General features: G+C 43.9%; 1 protein-coding gene across 1 annotated transcript in view; it reads left to right on the top strand.

The window, feature by feature from the left end:
* Window positions 1–23,617, top strand: part of LOC129810859 (neurocan core protein-like) — a 198,816-nt gene that overhangs the window by 42,675 nt on the left and 132,524 nt on the right. The window contains exons 3-4 of the mRNA XM_055861816.1: window positions 22,111–22,334; window positions 22,666–22,834. Coding sequence (XP_055717791.1) covers window positions 22,111–22,334; window positions 22,666–22,834 — 393 coding nt within the window. The remainder of the gene's footprint in view (window positions 1–22,110; window positions 22,335–22,665; window positions 22,835–23,617) is intronic.

Below are 23,617 nucleotides of genomic sequence, written 5' to 3'. Positions count from 1 at the left end.
TTGTGTGCGCAATAATAGCACTAAAGCATAGTTTACATTGTTTAAGGGATACATTAGTGAACACCTCTTCCAGGGCAATAGGAGACACCATATTTCTCTCTATACTTAGGCAGGGGGCAAAATAATAATTTCTAAACCAATTTTAGGATGGGGCGAAATGCTAGTGCCTGGAAATACAATTTATAGTTTGGTGCAGGTAGTATTATATTTTAATATTTTAAAACATATAATATTTTACTAAATCAGGGACACTCAAATGTGTTTGGACACTAGTTTACTTCAGGCGAAAACAAAAGGAGGGTGGTTGGTAGGACGTATAACGTGAACGTCTAGCAACACAGAGGTTGTGTGTTCAAATCTCATCATTGAAAAATTTAGAATTCTAACTACTTGCTACTTAGCATGTTAGCTAACCCTTCCCCTAATTCTAACTCTAACCTTAACCTTACTCCTAAACCTAACCTTAACACAAATCTTAACCCTAACCTTAAACCCTAACCTAACGTAAGATATCATCCTAAAGCAGACGAACGTAATATATCATACCAAACAGGTAAAATGCGATCAAGACGAAGGATACTATACTGTGCATATTATATTATACAACCTCTATTACAGTGGTAGCCTAATGTAACGTAACCTCTCTCCCTCACCCTCCATTTGGCAAATCTGAACATAACTCTGTCCTCCTTATTTCTGCTTACAAGCAAAAAGTCAAACAGGAAGTACCAGTGATGCGCACAATACGGAAGGGGTCCAATGAAGCAGATGCCAAACTACAGGACTGTTTTGCTGGAACAGACTGGAATGGCGTTGAGGAGTATACCACATCAGTCATCTGCTTCATTAATAAGTGCATTGACGATGTCGTACCCACAGTGACCGTAGGTACAGTCCCAGTCAGAAGTTTGGACACACCTACTCATTCAAGGGTTTTTCTTTATTTTCACTATTTTCCACATTGTAGAATAGCGAAGGGATCACAACTATGAAATAACACATATGGAATCATGTAGTAACAAAGAAGGGTTAAACAAATCAAAATACATTTAATATTTTAGATCCTTCAAAGTAGCCACCCTTTGTGATGATGACAGCTTTTCACATTCTAGGAATTCTCTCAACCAGCTTCATGAGGAATGCTTTTCCAACAGTCTTGAAAGAGTTCCCACATATGTTGAGCACCTGTTGGCTGCTTTTCCTTCACTCTGCGGTCCAACTTATCCCAAACCATCTCAATTTGGTTGAGGTCGGGTGATTGTGGAGGACAGGTCATCTGATGCAGCACTCCATCACTCTTCTTGGTCAAATATCCCTTACACAGCCTGGAGGTGTGTTTTGGGTCATTGTCCTGTTGAAAAACAAATGATAGTCCCACTAAGTGCAAACCAGATGGGATGTCGTATCGCTGCAGAATGCTGTGGTAGCCATGCTTGTTAAGTGTGCCTTGAATTCTAAATAAATCACTGACAGTGTCACCAGCAAAGCACCCCCACACCATCACACCTCCTCCTCCATGCTTCATGGTAGGAACCACACATGCAGAGATCATCCGTTCACCTACTCTGCGTCTCACAAAGACACGGCAGTTGGAACCAAAAATCTCAGATTTGGACTCATCAGACCAAAGGTGTTTCTTGGCCCAAGCAAGTCTCCTCTTATTATTGGTGTCCTTTAGTAGTGGTTTCTTTGCAGCAATTCCACCATGAAGCCCTGATTCACATTGTCTCCTCTGAACAGTTGATGTTGAGATGTGTCTCTTACTTGAACTCTATGAAGCATTTATTTGGGCTGCAATCTGAGGTGCAGTTAACTCCAATGAACTTATCCTCTGCAGCAGAGGTAACTCTGAGTCTTCTTTTCCTGTGGCGGTCCTCATGAGAGCCAGTTTCATCATAGCGTTTGATGGTTTTTGCAACTGCACTTGAAGAAACTTTTAAAGTTCTTGCAATTTTCTGGATTGACTGACCTTCATGTCTTAAAGTAATGATGGCTACTTTGAAGGATCTAAAATATAAAATATATTTTGATTTGTTGAACACTTTTTTGGTTACTACATGATAACACTACACATGTGTTATTTCATAGTTTTGATGTCTTCACTATTATTCTACTGTAATATGTAGAAAATAGTAAAAATGAAGAAAAACCCTGGCATGAGTAGGCGTGTCCAACCTTTTCACCGGTACTGTACATATCGCAACCAGAAGCCATGGACTACAGGCAACATCTGCACTGAGGTAAAGGCTAAAGCATCCGCTTTCAAGGAGCGGGACACTAATCCGGGCGCTTATAAGAAATCCAGTTACGCCCTCTGACAAACCATCAAACAGGCAAAGAATCAATACAGGACTAAGATCGAATCCTACTACACTGGCTTTGGTGCTCATCCGATGTGGCAGGGCTTGCTAACTATCACAGATTACAAAGGGAAATCCAGCCGAGAGCTGCCATGTGACATGAGCCTACCAGACGAGTTAAATGCCTTCTATATTCGCTTCAAGGCTAGCAACACTCAACCATGTGTGACAGCACCAGCTGTTATGGATGACTGTATGATAACACTCTCTGTAGCCGATGTGAGAAAGGTTACAAATGGATTACCAGGATGCGTACTCAGAGCATGCTGACCACCTGGCAAGTGTCTTCACTGACATTATCAACCTCTCCCTGACCCAGTCTGTTATACCTACATGTTTCAAGCAAACCACCATAATCCATGTGTCCAATAACGGCAAGGTAACCTGTCTAAATGACTACAGCCCCGTAGCGCTCACATTTGTAGCTTTGAAAGGCTGGTCATGGCTCACATCAATGCCATCATCCCAGAAACTCTGGGCCCACTCCAATTCGCATACCGCCCCAACAGATCCACAGATGACACAATCTCTATTGCACTCCACACTGTCCTTTCCCATCTGGACAAAAGGAACACCTACATGAGAATACTGTTCATTGACTACAGCTCAGAATTCAACACCATTGTGCCCTCCAAGATCATCACTAAGCTAAGGACTCTGGGACTGAACACCTCCCTCTGCAACTGATTCCTGGACTTCCGGACGGTCGCCCCAGGGTGTTGAGGGTGGACAACAATACATCTGCCACGCAGGCCCTCAACAAGGGGGCATCTCAGGGGTCTGTGTTCAGTCCATTTCTATATTCCCTGTTCACCCATGACTGCATGGCCGCGCACTACTCCAACACCATCATTAAATTTGCCGATGACACAATGACAGTAGGCCTGATCATCGATGACGATGAGACAGTCTTTAGGGAGGTCAGAGACCTGGCAGTGTGGTGCCAGGACAACAACCTCTCCCTCAACGTGGGCAAGACAAATTAGTTTATCATGGACTACAGGAAACGGATGGCCGAACACGCCCCCATTCACTTCGATGGGGCTATAGTGGAGCAGGTCGAGAGCTTCAAGTTCTGTTGTGTCCACATCACTAAGGACCTATCATGGTCTAAACACACCAACACAGTCGTGACGAGGGCACGACAACACCTCTTCTGAAAATATTTGTCATGGGCCGTTGTATCCTCAAAAAGTTCTACAGCTGCACCATTGACAGGCCTCTTGACTGGCTACATCACCGCTTTGTATGGAAACTGCTTGGCATCCGACCGGAAGGAGCTACAGAGGGTAGTGTGTACAGCCCATTACTTCACTGGGGCCGAACTCCCTGCCATCCAGTACCTCTATACCAGGCGGTGTCAGGAAGGCCCTAGAAATTGTCAAAGACTCTAGCCACCCAAGTCATAGACTGTTCTCTCTGCTAACACACAGCAAGTGTTACTGAAGTGCCAAGTCGGGGACCAAAAGGCTCCTGAAAAGGCTTTTGCATTGACTCTCTTGTGCTGGCTCTATGCACACTCACTAGACCCTACCCACACACTCACACATACTACACTGACTCCCCAACACACATATACACACACACTAGATACGCTCACACACACAAAACACACACACACACACACACACACACACACACACACACACACACACACACACACACACACACACACACACACACACACACACACACACACACACACACACACACACACACACACACACACACACACACACACACACACATGCATATTGACACCACACACACACTCACATTTAGACACACTTTCACACACGCTGCTGCTACTCTGTTTATTATATATCCTGATTGCCTAGTCACTTTTACCCCTACTCAAATGTAAATACTGTATTACCTCAATTACCTCAACTACCTCGTACCGCTGCACATTGACTTGGTACTGGTACTCCTTGTTCAGTTGAAGTCGGAAGTTTACATACACTTAGGTTGGAGTCATTAAAACTAATTTTTCCACCACTCCACAAATGTCTTGTCAACAAACTATAGTTTTGGGAAGTCGGTTAGGACATCTACTTTGTGGAGGACACAAGTCATTTTTCCAACAATTGTTTACAGACAGATTATTTCACTTACAACTCACTGTATCACAATTCCAGTGGGTCAGAGGTTTACATACACTAAGTTTACTGTGCCTTTAAACAGCTTGGAAAATTCCAGGAAATTATGTCATGGCTTTAGAAACTTCGGATAGGCTAATTGACATAATTTGAGTCAATTGGAGGTGTACCTGTGGATGTATTTCAAGGTCTACCTTCAAACTCAGTGCCTCTTTGCTTGACATCATAGGAAAATCAAAAGAAATCAGCCAAGACCTCAGAAATTTTTTAGACCTCCACAAGTCTGGTTCATCCTTGGGAGCAATTTCCAAACGCCTGAAGGTACCATGTTCATCTGTACAAACAACAGTACGCAAGTATAAACACCATGGGACCACGCAGCTGTCATACCGCTCAGGAAGGAGACGCGTTCTATCTCCTAGAGATTAACGTATTTTGGTTGGAAATGTGCAAATCAATCCGAGAACAACAGCAAAGGACCTTGTGAAGATGCTGGGGGAAACAGGTACAAAAGTATCTATATTCACTGTAAAACAAGTCCTATATCGACATAAACTGAAAGGCCGCTCAACAAGGAAGAAGCCACTGCTCCAAAACCACCATAAATATCCAGACTATGGTTTGCAACTGCACATGGGGACAAAGATCATACTTTTTGGAGAAATGTCCTCTGGTCTGATGGCCATAATGACCATCGCTGTGTTTGGAGGAAAAGGGGGGAGACTTGCAAGCCGAAGAACACCATCCCAACCGTGAAGCATGGGGGTGGCAGCATCATGTTGGGGGATGTGCTTTGCTGCAGGAGGGACTGGTGCACTTCACAAAATAGATGGCATCATGAGGATAGAGAATTTGGTGGATATATTGAAGCAACATCTCAAGACATCAGTCAGGAAGTTAAAGCTTGGCCGCAAATGGGTCTTCCAAATGGACAATCACCCAAAGCATACTTCCAAAATTGTGGCAAAATGGCTTAAGGACAACAAAGTCAAGGTATTGGAGTGGCCATCACAAAGCCCTGATCTCAATCCTATAGAAAATTGTGGGCAGAACTGAAAAAGTGTGTCGAAGGAGGCCTTCAAACCTGACTCAGTTACACCAGCTCTGTCAGGAGAAATGGGCCAAAATTCACCCAACTTATTGTGGGAAGCTTGTGGAAGGCCACCCGAAACGTTTGACCCAAGTTAAACAATTTAAAGGCAATACAATTTAAAGGCAAAAAGCTGAACTTAATCATTCTCTCTACTATTATTCTGACATTTCACATTCTTAAAATAGAGTGGTGATCCTAACTGAGCTAAGACAGGGAATCTTTACTAGGATTAAATGTCAGGAATTGTGAAAAACGGTGTCACGACTTCTACCGAAGATAGCCCCTCTCCCGATTCGGGCGGCGCTCGGCGCTCGGCGTCGCCGGTTTACTAGCCGCCACCGATTCCTTTTTCCTTTTCTGTTTTTTTTGTCTGTGTTCATTTTCACACCTGGTTTCAATTGCGTTTATTTCTGTGTGTATATAGGGTGCTTGTTTCCTGCCTTATTTCGTGCGGGATTAAGCTTGTGGGGGTTTTGCGCTCATTGATCGTTGATATTTCTTGTTCTCCTATTTACGCACGTGTAGTTTATTTTTCGGAACTGAGTTTGTTCTTCCGTGCGTTTGGCACGAGTTTCGGTTTTGTTTTCACTGATCTGCTCTATGAACTGTGAGACCTTATATAGAGGGATCTGTGCCATTTTTGTATTGGTGGACTATATATATATTAAACACGCTTCTCAGTATCCCTGCTCTCCTGCGCCTGACTCCTACACCTCTCACCGAGACTCACCTTATCACAAACGGAGTTTAAATGTATTAAACTGAGTTTAAAGGTGTATGTAAACTTCCGACTTCAACTGTTAATAGCCTCATTATGATTTTCCTTAACCTCTTTGGGCTGCAGGGGCAGTATTGAGTAGCCTGGATAAAACGTGCCCATTTCAAACGGCCTCGTACTCAATTCTTGCTCGTACAATATGAATATTATTATTACTATTGGATAGAAAACACTCTAGTTTCTAAAACTGTTTGAATTATATCTGTGAGTAAAACAGAACTCATTTTGCAGCAAACTTCCTGACAGGAAGTGGAAAATCTGAAATCGATGCTCTGTTCTAGGGCCTGCCTATAAATGTGCTTGATATTTATTAGTATACATGCACTTCATACGCCTTCCACTAGATGTCAACAGGCAGTGAGAGAAGAAATGGAGTGTATAACATGATCTGAGGTCGAATAAAAGCTCTTGGCATGACGTGACCCCAATTTCCTGTTTTCTGGAATGCGCGAAGAGGACATTCTAAATCCAAACAACGATTGTTCTGGACAAAGGACCCCTTGTACAACATTCTGATGGAAGATCATCAAAAGTAGGACCCATTTTATGATGCTATTTCATATATCTGTCAAACATGTGAACTAGTAGTTTGCGCCCAGATTTTGGGCACGCTCTCGCCATAACGTAAACTGCATGTCGTAATGAAGTTATTTTTAGAATTCTAACACGGCGATTGCATTAAGAACTAGTGTAGCTATCATTTCCTATACAACATGTATTTTTTAGTAATGTTTATGAATAGTTATTTGGTCAGAATATGTGAGTGTCAGAAAAATATCCGGATGTTGTGGGAAAAAGGGTTAGGGTTAGCACAATGTATAACCACTGATTTCAGCTCTAAATATGCACATTTTCGAACAAAACATAAGTGTATGTATAACCTGATGTTATAGGACTGTCATCTGATGAAGCTTATCAAGGTTAGTCAAAAATGATATATCTTTTGCTGGTTTGTTACGATCGCTAACTTTTGCTGCTGGTAAATGGCTTGTGTTTCTGGCTATTGTGGTAAGCTAATATAATGCTATATTGTGTTTTCGCTGTAAAACACTTAAGAAATTGGAAACATTGTCTGGAATCACAAGATGCCTGTCTTTCATTTGCTGTACACCATGTATTTTTCAGAAATGTTTTATGATGAGTATTTAGGCATTTGACGTTGGTGTCTGTAATTACTCTGGCTGCTTCTGTGCTATTTCTGACGGTAGCTGTGATGGTAGCTGCAATGTAAAACTGATTTATAGCTCAAATATGCACATTTTACGAACAAAACATAGATTTATTGAATAACATGTTATAAGACTGTCATCTGATGAAGTTGTTTCTTGGTTAGTTTGGTTGGTTCTTGGTTAGTTAGGTTGGTTTTGTGCATGCTACCTGTGCTGTGAAAAATGTCTGTCCTTTTTTGTATTTGGTGGTGAGCTAACATAAATATACTTGGTGTTTTCGCTGTAAAACATTTAAAAAATCGGACATGTTGGCTGGATTCACAAGATGTTTATCTTTCATTTGCTGTATTCGACTTGTTAATGCGTGAAAGTTAAATATTTCTAAAAAATATATTGTGAATTTCGCGCCCTGCACGAGCTGGCTGTTGTCATAAGTGTACCGACGTCGGGCTTGCAGCCTATTTCCTTTTTTATTTAGCAAATATTTGTCTTACTTTTTAACTCTGCATTGTTGGGAATGTGCTCTTAAGTTTCATTTCAAGGTGAAGTCTACACCTGCTGTGTTCGGCGCATGTGACCAATACAATTTGATTTGATTTTGATTTGAAGTAATGTGGTATTGATTTTAGTAAAATATAATACGTTTTGCTCTGAGACAGGATGTGAATTCCTGAGTGCTATGCTGTGTGTCAGTGTGTCAGAGCTGTCCTTGCACATTACAGTAAGAGCAATCATTTGTCAGGACAATTTAGTCCTCTAGCATCATCACTCTGAAAAGTCAGGCAATCGTTTGAAAGATGCCTGGGTAAGGTCTTTTTTACCCTCTGACTATGTGCCAGTGCGTGTTTCTCTTTGGCAGGTCTGAGATCATGAGCTGTCAGGGAGTAGTCTCTCCCTGCAGACAACAGCTGATCCTGGACCGGTCCTACTCAGAGAGTCTTATCTGGCCAGTGCAGTGGTCTGCAGGGGCTGGAGTAGCCGTGTACACACACTCACAGATTCTACACGAGAGACCCAGGATAGTGATAAAACTTGCGCACACACACACACACACACACACATACACACATACACACATACACACACACACACACACACACACACACACACACACACATGCATTATCCAGGGTGCAGGGTCTGGAAGGGTCTCCTAGTAGGATTGCATCCACGGTCCTACCAGGAGGGAGCCTAGACCAAAGGCCCTATGTGCTCCCTCTTTGCCCCCTGTGCCCGCCTGTCTCCCAGCTCCGTCTGCTGCCATCTGCACGCCATTGTTCTGCCTTATGTCAAGATAAACAGCAGAGCTGTCTCCCTCAGCACGAGAGACGTGACTGGAGCAGATTGAATGTTTTTGTATGTGTGTACATGCGTTCATGGGTGTAATGGCAGTTATTGTAGTTGTAATAGCCTGCATGTTATGTATCCCAAGAAGCTCAGCGGTCACACATAGCATAAGCACAATAAAGTACCTCCCTTGAGTCATTTGCCCAATTTCTTACTGACACGCATGAGCCTCTATGTCTGTCGTGTAGCAAGATGCATTCTACCCCTCTACTGTGGAGAGGGTGTTTTTGAAGACGTCCCCCCTCTGCACCACCCCCTTTTCTAACTTCCTCCTTTTCGGGTGAGTGAATATGGAAATTGGTGATGAAGGGAGACAGAGGGAGGCAGGGGAGCAGTGGGCACAGATGGGTGGCTCGCATTAACAGCTCCTCTGGTGAATGTGTTTGTTCGACGGGTCAGAGATGAGGACGGGGGGAACTGGGCCCTGTGCCATTTCAGATAAATGTATCATTACGCCACACAGGGCGCGGGCATTAGTCACGCCAGCCGCCTCCGAGTGGCTCTAAACCGACGTGTGGCGGGATGGGACAGGGAGGGACAGGGCAGGGGCTGGGACAGGGCTGGAACAGGGATGAGACAGGACGGGACTGGGACGGGGCTGGGACAGGACGGGGCTGGGACAGGGATGAGACAGCATGGGACGGGGATGGGGCGGGGATCGGACAGGGATGAGACAGGACGGGGATGGGACGGGGATGGGACAGGGATGAGACAGGACGGGGCTGGGTCCGGGATGGGACGGGGATGGGACGGGAATGAGACAGGACGGGTCTGGGACGGGGATAGGACAAGGATGAGACAGGACGGGGCTGGGACGGGGGCGAGACAGGACGGGGATGGGACAGGGCTGGGACGGGGATGGGGATGGGACGGGGATGGGACAGGGATGAGACAGGACAGGGATGTGACGGGGATGGGACAGGGATGAGACAGGACGGGGCTGGGACGGGAATGGGACAGGGATTGGACGGGGATGGGACAGGGATGAGACAGGACAGGGATGTGACGGGGATGTTACGGGGATGTGACAGGGATGAGACAGGGTTGAGACAGGGCTGGGACAGAGATGAGACAGGACGGGACTGGGGATGGGACGGGAATGGGACAGGGATGAGACAGGACGGGGATGGGACAGGGATGAGACAGGACGGGGCTGGGACGGGGATGGGACAGGGATGAGACAGGACGGGGCTGGGATGGGACGGGGATGGGACAGGGATGAGACAGGACGGGGCTGGGACGGGGATGGGACAGGACGGGGCTGGGACAGGGATGAGACAAGACGGGGCTGGGACAGGGATGGGACAGGAATGAGACGGGACAGGGATGGGACAGGGATGAGACAAGACGGGGCTGGGATGGGACGGGGCTGGGACAGGGATGAGACAGTGCTCAGATGCAGGCCCCTATCCCCGGTTATGGCTATTATTCATAACTAGAGGAGGGGGGAGAGGAGAAGAGGAAGCGGAATGGGTCCCAGAGAGATGATTTTATACGAGAGTCCCAGCACGGGAATGTCATTCCAAGCCCATGTGTGGTGCCTGTCTGTGGGAGGCCCGCTGTGCACTCGCTACAACATACACACACACACACACACACACACACACACACACACACACACACACACACACACACACACACACACACACACACACACACACACACACACACACACACACACACACACACACACACACACACGTTTAATCTACTGTCAGACGGGCAGCTCTGACTGCAGGAGAGGTGGCAGGCCGGAGGAGTGGGATGGAGGGATGAAGGAGCGGAGCGGAGGGGGTAGAGAGGCGGTGGTTTTCTGTCAAAAAGCTACTCCCCCTTATTCCATTTAGATTACAAATTTACAGACCTGCCTTGATAGCAGACTACCCCTACACAACAGTAACACGTACACAGAGCTCTGTGTTAGCTACTATACGTGGAGAGGTTATGTGTTTGGCCATTGAAAGAGCAGGTTGACTTAATTGTCATGAATCTTGCCCTGGAGGCAGACTAAGCGATTTCCGCTAGCTGGGACAGCTGCAAAGTCAGAATCGGCAAAAATGTAAAAGTAAAAAAATTTGCTTTTTGGTCATAATTTAAGGTTAGGCATTAAGGTTAGCATAGGGGTTAAGGTTAGGGCTAGGTTTACCGTCTGATTTTGTGGCTGTGCCAGTTGGTGACCACTCTGCAAAGCTGCCTCCAGGTCAAGATTCATGACAATAAATTCCAACCTACACTGAAAGACAGAGGATGTGGTTTTTCCTAAAACCCCACCTCCCTGTCTCAGCTTGGGGTGTCTCTGTTGCCATGGTTATCATTAGGGCTGATTTAGGAGGAGTTAGCATCTGCAGGATAACAGCTTCAACATCCCCCCCTCTCTCTACTCTCTACTCTCTCTCTGTATCTCTCCTCTCTCTACTCTCTACTCTCTTTCTCTCTGAACCTCTCCTCTCTCTACTCTCTTTCTCTCTGTATCTCTCCTCTCTCCTCTCTCTACTCTCTTTCTCTCTGAACCTCTCCTCTCTCTACTCTCTTTCTCTCTGTATCTCTCCTCTCTCTACTCTCTACTCTCTCTCTGTATCTCTCCTCTCTCTACTCTCTCTCTGTATCTCTTCTCTCTCTACTCTCTACTCTCTCTCTGTATCTCTCCTCTCTCCTCTCTCTACTCTCTTTCTCTCTGAACCTCTCCTCTCTCTACTCTCTTTCTCTCTGTATCTCTCCTCTCTCCTCTCTCTACTCTCTTTCTCTCTGAACCTCTCCTCTCTCTACTCTCTTTCTCTCTGTATCTCTCCTCTCTCTACTCTCTACTCTCTCTCTGTATCTCTCCTCTCTCTACTCTCTCTCTGTATCTCTTCTCTCTCTACTCTCTACTCTCTCTCTGTATCTCTCCTCTCTCCTCTCTCTACTCTCTTTCTCTCTGTATCTCTCCTCTCTCTACTATCTACTCTCTACTTTCTCTCTGTATCTCTCCTCTCTCTACTCTCTACTTTCTCTCTGTATCTCTCCTTTCTCTACTCTCTCCTCTCTCTCTGTATCTCTCCTCTCTCTACTCTCTACTCTCTACTTTCTCTCTGTATCGCTCCTCTCTCTACTCTCTCCTCTCTCTCTACTCTCTACTCTCTACTCTCTCTCTGTATCTCTCTACTCTCTACTCTCTCTCTGTATCGCTCCTCTCTCTACTCTCTCTCTGTATCTCTCTACTCTCTACTCTCTACTCTCTCTCTGTATCTCTCTACTCTCTACTCTCTCTCTGTATCTCTCCTCTCTCTACTCTCTCTCTGTATCTCTCTACTCTCTACTCTCTACTCTCTACTTTCTCTCTGTATCTCTCCTCTCTCTACTCTCTACTCTCTCTCTGTATCGCTCCTCTCTCTACTCTCTACTCTCTACTTTCTCTCTGTATCTCTCCTCTCTCTACTCTCTACTCTCTCTCTGTATCGCTCCTCTCTCTACTCTCTACTCTCTCTCTGTATCTCTCTACTCTCTACTCTCTCTCTGTATCTCTCTACTCTCTACTCTCTCTCTGTATCTCTCCTCTCTCTACTCTCTCTCTGTATCTCTCTACTCTCTACTCTCTACTCTCTACTTTCTCTCTGTATCTCTCCTCTCTCTACTCTCTACTCTCTCTCTGTATCGCTCCTCTCTCTACTCTCTACTCTCTACTTTCTCTCTGTATCTCTCCTCTCTCTACTCTCTACTCTCTCTCTGTATCTCTCCTCTCTCTACTCTCTTTCTCTCTGTATCTCTCCTCTCTCTACTCTCTACTCTCTACTTTCTCTCTGTATCTCTCTACTCTCTACTCTCTACACTCTCTCTATCTCTCCTCTCTCTACTCTCTACTCTCTACTTTCTCTCTGTATCTCTCCTCTCTCTACTCTCTACTTTCTCTCTATCTCTCGTCTCTCTACTCTCTACTCTCTACTTTCTCTCTGTATCTCTCCTCTCTCTACTCTCTACTTTCTCTCTGTATCTCTCCTCTCTCTCTCTGTCTCGCTCGCCTCTCTCCTCACTCTCTTGTTCAAATACTTGTCCTTGTATGTATTGTAGATAGATCCAGGCATTTATATTAAAAAGAAACAACCTTCAAATGAAACAGATAAAGTTTTGTTAGCACATTCTAAATAAGAACTCGCGGCAGCCTCTATCACACAAAGTTCATGGTAAGCAGCATTAGGGAATTCAAAAGGTAGTCGCGCTCTAACCAAGCCGAGATGCAAAGATTATATACTTAACTGAATCCATGCTGGAAAGAATACAAAGGGTGACAGTGCAAGGTGCTAAAAATAAAACAAAAAAGAGCATACGTTTCGGCCTTATGCCTTCATCAGTGCTGTACAAAGGTGTGAGAGTACCTTGTAAACTTTATACGCACCGGCCACCTTTCTTTTTAGCCAGAGCGCAAACTCTCATACTGGCCCTCCAGTTACCCCTAGTATAACTTTAGCATCGCTTTCATCCTGACAAACTGCTCTTGAGCAAAACATTCCTGTCATCTCGACACCTGACACAGACAGACAGACAGACAGACAGACAGACAGAGCGCTCAGACAGACAGACAGAGCGCTCAGACAGACAGACAGACAGACAGACAGACAGACAGACAGACAGACAGACAGGCAGAGCGCTCAGACAGAAGATGTTTCTTGATTTATGACAAAGCAAACACCAGACACATCGCTAGTCAATGCCAATGACACACTTGATCAGCTCAGAGCCAGGTGGCTGGTCTAATAGAAGACAATGGGGCCTTTATCATTGAAAAGCCCATTACAGGTTAGACCGGGCGGGGAGGGAGAGAAAAGAAAGATGTCGGCCATTGTGCACTTATGACTGTGGAAGAACGCATTAACAGCCTCTCTCTGCTCGAGGCAGATAAAGGATTCTTTCTGCCTGCAGTTGATCATTTCCTACTGCTCAAAAAAATGAAGATGACAAATGTGACCAAGTTGACAATCACATAGATCAGAAAGTCCTGTTGTATGATTGAGCGCAAGAAGAGAGACATGTTCCTCTCTTCCTGTCTCTCCGCCTCAGGCTCTCGTTCCCTCTTTCTTCACTCAGTGCTCTGTTGCCTCGCCTCTCCCTCCGCAGGTTAGGCAGTCTTTGATTGGGCCTCATTTAGATGAAAAAGTCAAATGAAAAACAGGCGGATTTCCAAACAAAGGAGGGTCTCAATGGGGTTATGCTTGTAAAAACATTTCCATCTAAATGCAGATTTGGTATATCTACTGCGATGGGGTCCACAGCACTTACATTCATTATTTAACCATGTGGGAATAGAGCCATTTTGTATCGCGGGCCTCCGCTTTAAACAGTCATTTGGATTTTTAAGAAGTGTATCTGCAATTGATTTTGTGTCACAAATTGTTGCAGTCGGTGTAGAAAACGAAATACAATCTGGGAAAGGGAAGAGAAACAACGAGACACATTTGTACAAAGCAAGGTTGACAGAAGGAGAACAGCTGTTACAACTTGACTTAAGTCACTGCACATTTGTTTGGGTGCTGTGGGAACACGGCCAACACAATGGTAATGTGGATCACCATACAGCTGCTTGGCCAAGTGGAAAGTGGAACAGGGTTTGGCAAACACTGCCATGCCTCATGATTATACAGTTGAAGCATTATCGGTGCTTCTCAGCTTAACCATACATTTGTCTGTTTTACATTTTCCCCAGCTACAGGAGAGGTGGCCCAGAAATTGCAGCGTGATAGTCCTTGGGGACTGTGTGTAAATGTGTGTGTGTGTGTGTGCAGTAAACACACTGATGAGTACCACATTCCCGTGGGAGGTATAGAAAAGGGAGGAGAGAGTGTGTGTGTCTCCTCAGACCTGCTGACTCACTCCATTGAGCCGGAGAGAACCAGCATACTCCCATCTCTGCCTCTTATGCTGCCAGAGTAGAGACACATTCGAGAGAAAATGAGTGTGTGTGTGTGCGTGCACATGCATATGTGTGATTTACATTACTCCATTTCCCTTCTATAAATCACACTGTTGCTTCTCACTTCCTGCTTTCTTTCCTTCCTCCATCCTCACCATCATGTTCTGAGCAGAGTGCCAACCCCAAACCTCTTTTTACTGCGTTTCTCCCCTCTGAGCAAAGAGGAAATTGGGCTGCTGCAACGAAGTGAGCAAAGTTCAGAAGTTCCACCATTTTCCCTGACAGACTGAAGCACATTACATTCTGTACTCAGAGGACGGTCTCATATGTCACACGGAGAAACTGTACCTACCGGAAGATTCTGTCTCAGGAACCGAGAATGCCCCGTATGACACTACTGATATGGTCAATTGCCTTCAGTGCCACAGAAATCTCCGGAAATTCCTTATAACCTTGTAGACTTCGTAACATACCGGTAATCAGATCTGTCTGATAGGTGATATGGTTTAAAGCCCCTTCTGCAGCACACAGCCACACAAAGATGCACAGTATAAAACCTGTAGTTCACAAAGTTCTGTTTCCATCTTGAGCTCGTGTTGATATTTCCTAGCCCCATTAAACGGCCCTTTTTGAAAAGAGGCGGCCATCTTTTCCTCACAGGTCACAGCTCTTTAAGGCAGGTGGAGCATTACTTGAGTGTGCTGAGAGAAAACAGCCTTTTTAAGCATGAGTCACCTTTCATGCCGTCGGAGGCAGCACCAGCGACACGGTTTTACAAATAGATCAGCTAGGTGAGGGAGTCACACACAGCACCGTGGGCGTCTCGGAGTGTTCAGCATGTCACACACAGACAGATGGAGAGGAGCCCTCTGTGTGTTGATGTTAAGCTCTTCACCAAGTGGCAGTCAGCCTCTTAGGAAGCCACGGGTAAAGCATATAAAGCATGTAGCAATGAGCACTGACAGCTATTCACACGTCCTGTCTGCTATTTGTGTGCTCTGGCGTGCTCAAAGACACAATAAACCATCAGACAGAAAATGATGTATTCCCACAAAAGCTTGCGCGTGTGTATGAGTAGCATATGTGTATTCAGTGTACCATGAATAATGAATGAGAGATGAGATGTTCTCAAGCAGGGGTTGGGGCTGAATGCCAGGCCAAGGGTAACCGTTGGGCTATGAGGGGAGGGTACACACATACGCACACCACTCTTATCCATCCGGCATTGGGCATAATTCAATGTGAATTGAAAATGAGGCCAAATTGAATCCCCGTCACAGACTGAATGTAATGAAATTGCTGAAGCCGAGCGAAAACATCAAGCCAGGTTTCAAAAAGGAAAACGGAAGAAAAATAGATTGTGTCAGAAGAATGAACAGAGGCAAAAATAAAAAGCTTCAGTGGATGGGAGAGAGAAAAGCACAATGGTGTGTCTGTGATGATCTCGGGAAGCATCGCTCTTCCAATCAGCTACTTAATTACTGTGGAGAAAAGCCAGGAGAGACACGTTCCACCAGCGGCTACGCCACAACCCTGCTCCGCCGCACTTTACATGAAATCTCATCAGATGAAATAGGAATGCGGAGCGAGTCGACACTGCAGGTGGAGAGGAAACGGATAGTCATGAAAATAAATCAATACCCTCATTTCCCCCTACTTCCTACCATCAACCACTGCCTTCAGTTCTCTCTCCCTTTCTTTCCTTCCGTCTCTCATTCATAACAGCGTGACACTAGCAGTCTATGTTTCCCCCCTGCTGCCAGGGCAATCGAGAAAGAAATAAGAGGGTTTTAGTATATGCATTTCTCCCCTGGTTCCACTCAAACGATACAGCCTGTCTGACAGATCTCAATGCTATTATTAATTAATGCTCTTATAAGAGAGGTCCCACAGTGAGTGTTTTGCTGATTTAACAGTTTTATAATAAGGAGTGCTTTTAAGTCTGGGGGAGAGTGTGTGTGTGCCCGTATTCCCTGCTGGCCTTCCCAGGCGCTGGCGGCTGATGTTGTCGATACCTGCACATCCCAACACACTCCCACGTAACCTAATGACTTTGGGCTTGGATTGGTCTCAGGAGGAGCAGGGGAGGGAGGAGGAGTGGAGGGGTGGAGGGAGGAGGAGTGGAGTAGAGAAAAAAGCCAGTAGCTTCCAATGTTAACCTCATTTATAATAAGATGAATGGTATGAACGGATAGAGATACAGTCTATATCTCTATCCTACGGGACTGTAGAGCAGGGGTCTCCAACGTGTAGATTGCGAGTTACAACTAGCTTAGCGCCCAGCTATGTTTAACTCGCCAATCAATTCTGAAAGTACATGCCTTTTTTGACGTGTTCCATCGCAAGCTGTCATAAACATAAAGCTCCTGGCTATACTATCTAATCAAAGCCACATTGACATTATCCCACCCTTGGTTAACCACTGTTTTTTATTTATTTATTTTATTTTACCGTTATTTTACCAGGTAAGTTGACTGAGAACACGTTCTCATTTGCAGCAACGACCTGGGGAATAGTTACAGGGGAGAGGAGGGGGATGAATGAGCCAATTGTAAACTTAAATAGTCAAATGTAACACAATATCTTCAAAATAATTTTCAGCAATATTGCCCATCTGTCTTCTTTGTGCCCGCACTTGTTTATCACTTGTATGTAGCTAGTTAGCAATGCTAAGACTTTCCCCCAAAACCTTCTCAATTAAATGTTAACTGCAAAGTAGTATTACCAGGCAGAACTATATCATGATTATATGTATCAATTGGGTGGCGATGGTTTTGCAAACTCTGCCATGACATGTTCTGCAGCAGTAGGCCACAGCAGAAACATCTCTAGGCCGACCCATTCTTGTCTTGCTAGATGTGCAATTAAAGGGGAATTACACCCCCAAAAAATCTAAATGTGTTGGTTTTTATTCCAGACCCTAAAAATTGTCTTCCGGTGTCATTTAAGCATTGACATGGACTCAGAACATAAATATTAATTGTTTCTCTGTGAATAATTGTAATATCGAGAGAAAAAACTGAATTCAGGAAAATACTAAATATGATTTTATGGGCACCCCCTTAGAGTTCTTATTTTACAACTTATATTGACAGAAAACACATCTCTTGTACACAAAGGACCAGGGGAAGAGTTGCAGGGTAAAGGAGAAGAGAAGAATGTGCTTATTTGAAAAAAATGTATAATAGTATATCGCCACATATTTCATTTTCTAAAAGTAGCTCTCATGCTAGAAAAGGTTGGAGACCCCTGCTGGGACCAATAATCAAGGACCAATAATCAATCAAATAGGATAGAGATCATCCTCTTGTGCTATACTTTACAATTTTTTACATTTTTTTTATTTAACCTTTATTTAACCAGGAAGGGCTCATTGAGATTTAAAATCTCTTTTTCAAGAGCGTCCTGGCCAAGATAGGCAGCACCAAGTCATTACAGAAATTACAGACAGACAACATAAAAAACTACAAGTAATCTAGTAAAAACCATTGAATTCACAAGAGTATAACAATATCAAAACAGCAAATTAAAAACATTGACAGGTCAGGGAATCAGCCTCAAAATCCTTCATCAGTGATTTAAAAACACCAATCGGGACAAGTTCTTCCAGTTTAAAATGATTTTGTAAGGTGTTCCAAGACGATGGCGCAGAGTACATAAAAGACCTTTTACCAAATTTAGTTCGGACATTTGGAATAGTTAGCAGGAGAAAGTCTAGCGAACGAAGAGAGTACCCACCACATTTCTGAACAATAGAAATGCCCAAATAAAAAGGTAGTAAACCCAAAATGGCTTTGTAAATAAAAGTATACCAGTGACTGAGCCTACGAGTGACTAGAGAAGGCCAGCCAACCCTGGTATACAAAGTGCAGTGGTGCGTAAGGGTTTTGCAGTTTAAAATAAATCTCAAAGTGCCATGGTAAAGAGTGTCAATTGATCTCAAACACTGAGCGGAAGCATTCATATATAAAATATCCCCATAGTCTAGTAAAGGCATAAATGTAGCTGATACTAGCCTCCTTCTGGCTTCAAAAGAAAAACAGGCCTTATTCCTAAAATAAAATCCCAATTTCAGCTTCAATTTTTTTCTAAGTTGTTGAATATGCAATTTAAAAGAGAGGCCGTCATCAATTAGAATTCCAAGTTATTTATATGAGGTTACAACCTCAATCTCCTTGCCCTGACAGGTAGTAATAGGTGAAAGGTTCAGAGGTCTATTTCTTGCATTAGAAAACACCATTAGTTTAGTTTTGTCAGTATTGAGGATAAGCTTCAATTGACACAAGGTATGTTGAACAGTATAAAAAGCAGTTTGCAAGTTCTGGAAAGCTTTTGTAAGAGATGAGGCACAACAGTAAATAACAGTATCATCAGCATAAAAATAAAGTTGTGCATTTTGGAAATTTTTGTCTAAATCATTTCTATAAATAGTGAATAAGAGAGGACCAAGTACAGAGCCTTGGGGCACACCATTCAGGACAGACAATTTAACAGACATAAGCCCATCAAATTGAGTGCACTGAGTTCTATCAGACAGATAGTTAGCAACTGCATGCTCCGAAAGACCTACACTCAACAATCTCTGCCTTAGTATAGCATGATCAACTGTATCAAAAGCCTTAGAGAGATCAATAAAACGTGAGACACAGTGCTGTTTTTTGTCAAGGGCTTCAGTGATATCATTTAAAACCTTCATGGCTGCTGTAATTGTGCTATGCTTCTTCCTGAAGCCCGATTGGTACATTGATAAAAATAGAGTTAGTAAATAAAAAATCTTTTAGCTGTTCACTTACAAGGGTTTCAAGTATTTTCACCAGGGGTGACAGCTTTGATATTGGCCTATAATTATTTAAAAGAGTTGGATCTCCCCCTTTTAAAAGTGGTAGGACAAATGCTGATTTCCAGATCTTTGGAATTTCATTACATTCCAGGGTTAGATTGAACAGATATGTAAGTGGTTCAGCTATGAAATCAGCTGCCAGATTTAAAAAGCAGGGATCCAAAAGATCAGGACCTGCAGGCTTTCTTTGATCTAAGGATTTCAGGGCTTTATGTACCACCTGCACTGAGAATGGCAGAAAGCTAAAAGTTTGACCAGCTCTCACTGGTTCATCCACACAGGGTTGTACAGAGACAGAGGACACTGAATCAAACAGCCTACCAGATGATACAAAGTGCTCATTGAAACAATTCAGCATTTCAGTTTTGTCATATATAGCAACAGAGTCCTTCAAAACACATGACGGTAATTCATTAACATTACTGTTACCAGACATAGACTTAATAGCATTCCAAAACTCTCTAGGGTCATTCAGGTTATCAGTGGTAACAGACATAAAATATTCAGACTTGGCCTTCCTGAAAGAACACTTGTTTCTTAACTGCCTAAAAATAAGCCAATCAGCATCAGAACAAGATTTCCTTGCTTTAGCCCAGGCTAGATTACGGTCGTGAATAATACAAGACAGCTCAGAAGAAAACCATGGATTATCCCGCCCTTTAACCCTGAACCTGCGGAATGGGGCATGTTTGTTTACTATTTGGAAAAAACCATAATAAAAGAATATCCAGGCAGTTTCCACATCAGGGATAAGCTCAATCTTGCTCCAGTCAAAATAAAACAAATCATGAAAGAAAGCCTGCTCATTAAAACACTTCAAATTTCTCTTACGAATAAAACATGGGTTTGTCTTAGGAACCTTAATATTTCTAACAGCAACAACAGCACAATGGTCACTTAAATCATTACAAAAAACACCAACCGCAGAATATTTATGTGGAACATTTGTCAATATCAAATCAATCAGGGTAGATTTATCTGGGCATTTAAGATTTGGGCGAGTGGGTGAAGTAATCAACTGGGTAAGATTCATAGAATTACAAAACATTTTTAAATCATCAGACACCGGCTTTAACCAACACCAGTTGAGATCACAAATCAAGATCATTTCACTGTAAAGAAGTTTAGGCATAAGGTGCGTCAAAGAAGAAAATGCATCACCGAGAGCAGAGGGGGGTCTATAACAGCCAATCACAGTTATAGAGAGGCCCTTTGAAACCTCAATATTCAAAGCAAGAAATTCCAACTGTTTACAAATAGTTTCAGACTTTGCCACACTTACAGGGAATTTAGATTTTACATACATAGCCACACCCCCACCTTTCTTAACCCGATCAGTTCTATAAACATTGTAACCACTTATACAAATATCCTTATCAAAAATAGACTTGCTGAGCCAGGTTTCAGAAAACACAATTACATCAGCATCAGTTGATTTAGCCCAAATCCTAACCCCATCAATTTTTGACAACAGGCTGCGTACATTTAAATGAAAAATACCAAAACCAGATGTAGATTTAATATCAGAGGGGGTTTGGAGACATTGCATATCAGGGCCAGGGTTAGGTTTCTACGTTACCTGATATCAACAACAGAAGAATAACTAGGCACCTCTGTTTAATAACCTTGCACGGCTTCTCTTTTTTAAGAGACCTACTGCAAGCGAATTCTACAAGTGAGTTCCAGACAATACAAAACAGTCATTTAAAACCATTAGACTTTGGTAGTGACACAAATTCGTACTGTTCACATCATGCCACAAATGCATCGGCACATGGACGAGTGGACCGAGTGAAAAAGAGCGAGTTCCTGCAGACAAAATGTCTAATGGACAGGAGAGCACATTGTCAGATGTACTCACCCAGCGACAATGTTCGTTTTCTCCAGAGTTCAGTAAAGTCAGTGCACAAAGTAATACTACGTAAATTGTTTGGACAAGACACTCCGCGGACGAAGGAGGAACTCAGGCCAGCCAGAGATAGGGTTACTTTGGTAAACTTCAAGTAATGAAGTGCCGAGTTGAGAGAGACCCGTGATCTTTACACCAGCAAAAATAAAATAGTTTGCATTACACAACAACGAAGTTACGCAACCATAAATAAATAGGTTATTAGTAGGTTAAAATGTACTAGTCACAAACAAACGACTTGACATGCTGTCATCTTGGATTTTGGACTCTATATACAGTTGAAAAGTGTCCCAATTGCAGGACTGATTGAACAAGAGCAACAGATATCGATCCCCACCAATAGATACACAGGAATCGATCCCCACCTTTCTCCATGCCAAAGAAAATATAATGGGATAGTATTGTATATCAGTGATCCCCTTCCAGCCCATTACCAATACACCTGACCCAGCTGATCCAGGTCTTGATAACACGTGGATAAAAAAGCAGCTGTATTATGCCGTAGTAGACCTAGTATCCATTTCCAGTGTTTCATATTCGCGGTTCAGAAACATTTGTCTGACACTGTAGACCTGACTGTGTATCTCTCCTCTTCTCCTCCTCCTCTTCCTCGTCCTCTCCCCTCCCCTCCCCAGGCCTGGTGTGGTCAGACCCGGTGGTGAACATGAGGAAGGTGACCCACCAGAGGGTGAGGGAGCAGCTGGCCAACACCGTCCTGCTGCCCTGTGTCTTCACCCTGCGCCCCACCCCTACCCACGAGCCCCCCCGCATCAAGTGGACCAAGGTGTGGGGCCAGAGGGGCGACGACGGTCGGCAGAGGGAACAGTCCATCCTGGTCGCCAAGTACAACGTGGTCAAGGTAAAGATTGACTGAGTGGGAAAAATACAAAATGTTTTATGTACATGGAGAGTGTGTTGGCCGCCTATCCAGTACTTAGCGTCAACTTATTTTAAGCAGAATCTGTAACTATACAGTATGTACTGCACAATCCTTTCTTCTTTCTATGAAAATAAGATTAAATACATTTCCTCTCACTGTTTTTCTGCTGCCAACTATAATAATTGGACCAGCAAACATTTAGTGGAATGTCCTTTTTCTTTTTCATTGCCATCTTTGTTGTGTTTCATACTGTATGTTTAATTTTGATTTAACCGTGTGTTCATAACCGTAATGTCTTTTCGTGGTTTAGGTTAAGAAGGCATTCCAGGGGCGTGTCACCCTGCCCGGTTACCAGGACAACCGTTACAACGCCAGCCTGGCGCTCAGCGGCCTGCGCTCCAGTGACTCGGGCATGTACCGCTGTGAGGTGGTGGTAGGCATCAACGACGAACAGGACACCGTGCCCCTGGAGGTTACAGGTAATACTGACCCCTGCTATACTCATTACACCTGAGTCGTGTTCAATAGGCTCCAAACAGGAAGTAAACGTAACAAAACAGGGAGGGACAATCTGGACTCGGCCAATAAGAAATGCCCATTTTCATTGTCCATTGCAAAAAGCTTTAAAGTGTTTTGTCCCTAATGAGCACGACCCTGACTGTAGCTCTAACTGGCATTGCTAATGGAATTATTATATAATTATATAATGTTTAATGTGTGGGAGTGTCTGGTCTGGGGAACGTGACAACCTGTGCCAACTGGACCGAGTAATAGATCGTTGACCCCGTCGCTTAGGTCCGTTTCATGCTATGAAAGCAAATAGATCTAATGAGAAAATAAAGTGTGTTGTTATCTGATGTTACGTTGAGGTCTCTGGGCTGTAGTTTATGTTGAACCCACCCACTTCTTCACTGTGAGGTCCTGGGGATATTATATGCCATATCAGCTAATAGTATCATAGTAATTACCAAATGAACATTTCTCAGATTTGTCCAGGTCACTTGCTGTTTTTAATAAATGCCTATTAAAGTAATAACTTAAGGGAAGTGGCACTCTGCTCTCTGCATTGGCTTTACAGTGCTGCTCTGTACTCACCTAGATCTCCACAATGCTGCCAGCAGTCAGCTGATCTTCAGCTCCACATTACGCCCAGTAGCCTCATTCACTCACCCACATACTGTACACTAGCTCCATGGGCTCCCAGTGCGAACAGCACAGATATAGCGCTACGCTATTATTACACGATATAACCACTGTGTGTG

Source organism: Salvelinus fontinalis, chromosome 14 (genome assembly GCF_029448725.1).
Source record: "Salvelinus fontinalis isolate EN_2023a chromosome 14, ASM2944872v1, whole genome shotgun sequence".
NCBI classification, from domain to species: Eukaryota; Metazoa; Chordata; class Actinopteri; order Salmoniformes; family Salmonidae; genus Salvelinus; species Salvelinus fontinalis.
Note: the sequence above shows the minus strand (reverse complement) of the source record. Positions and strands in the feature narration are given on the sequence as shown.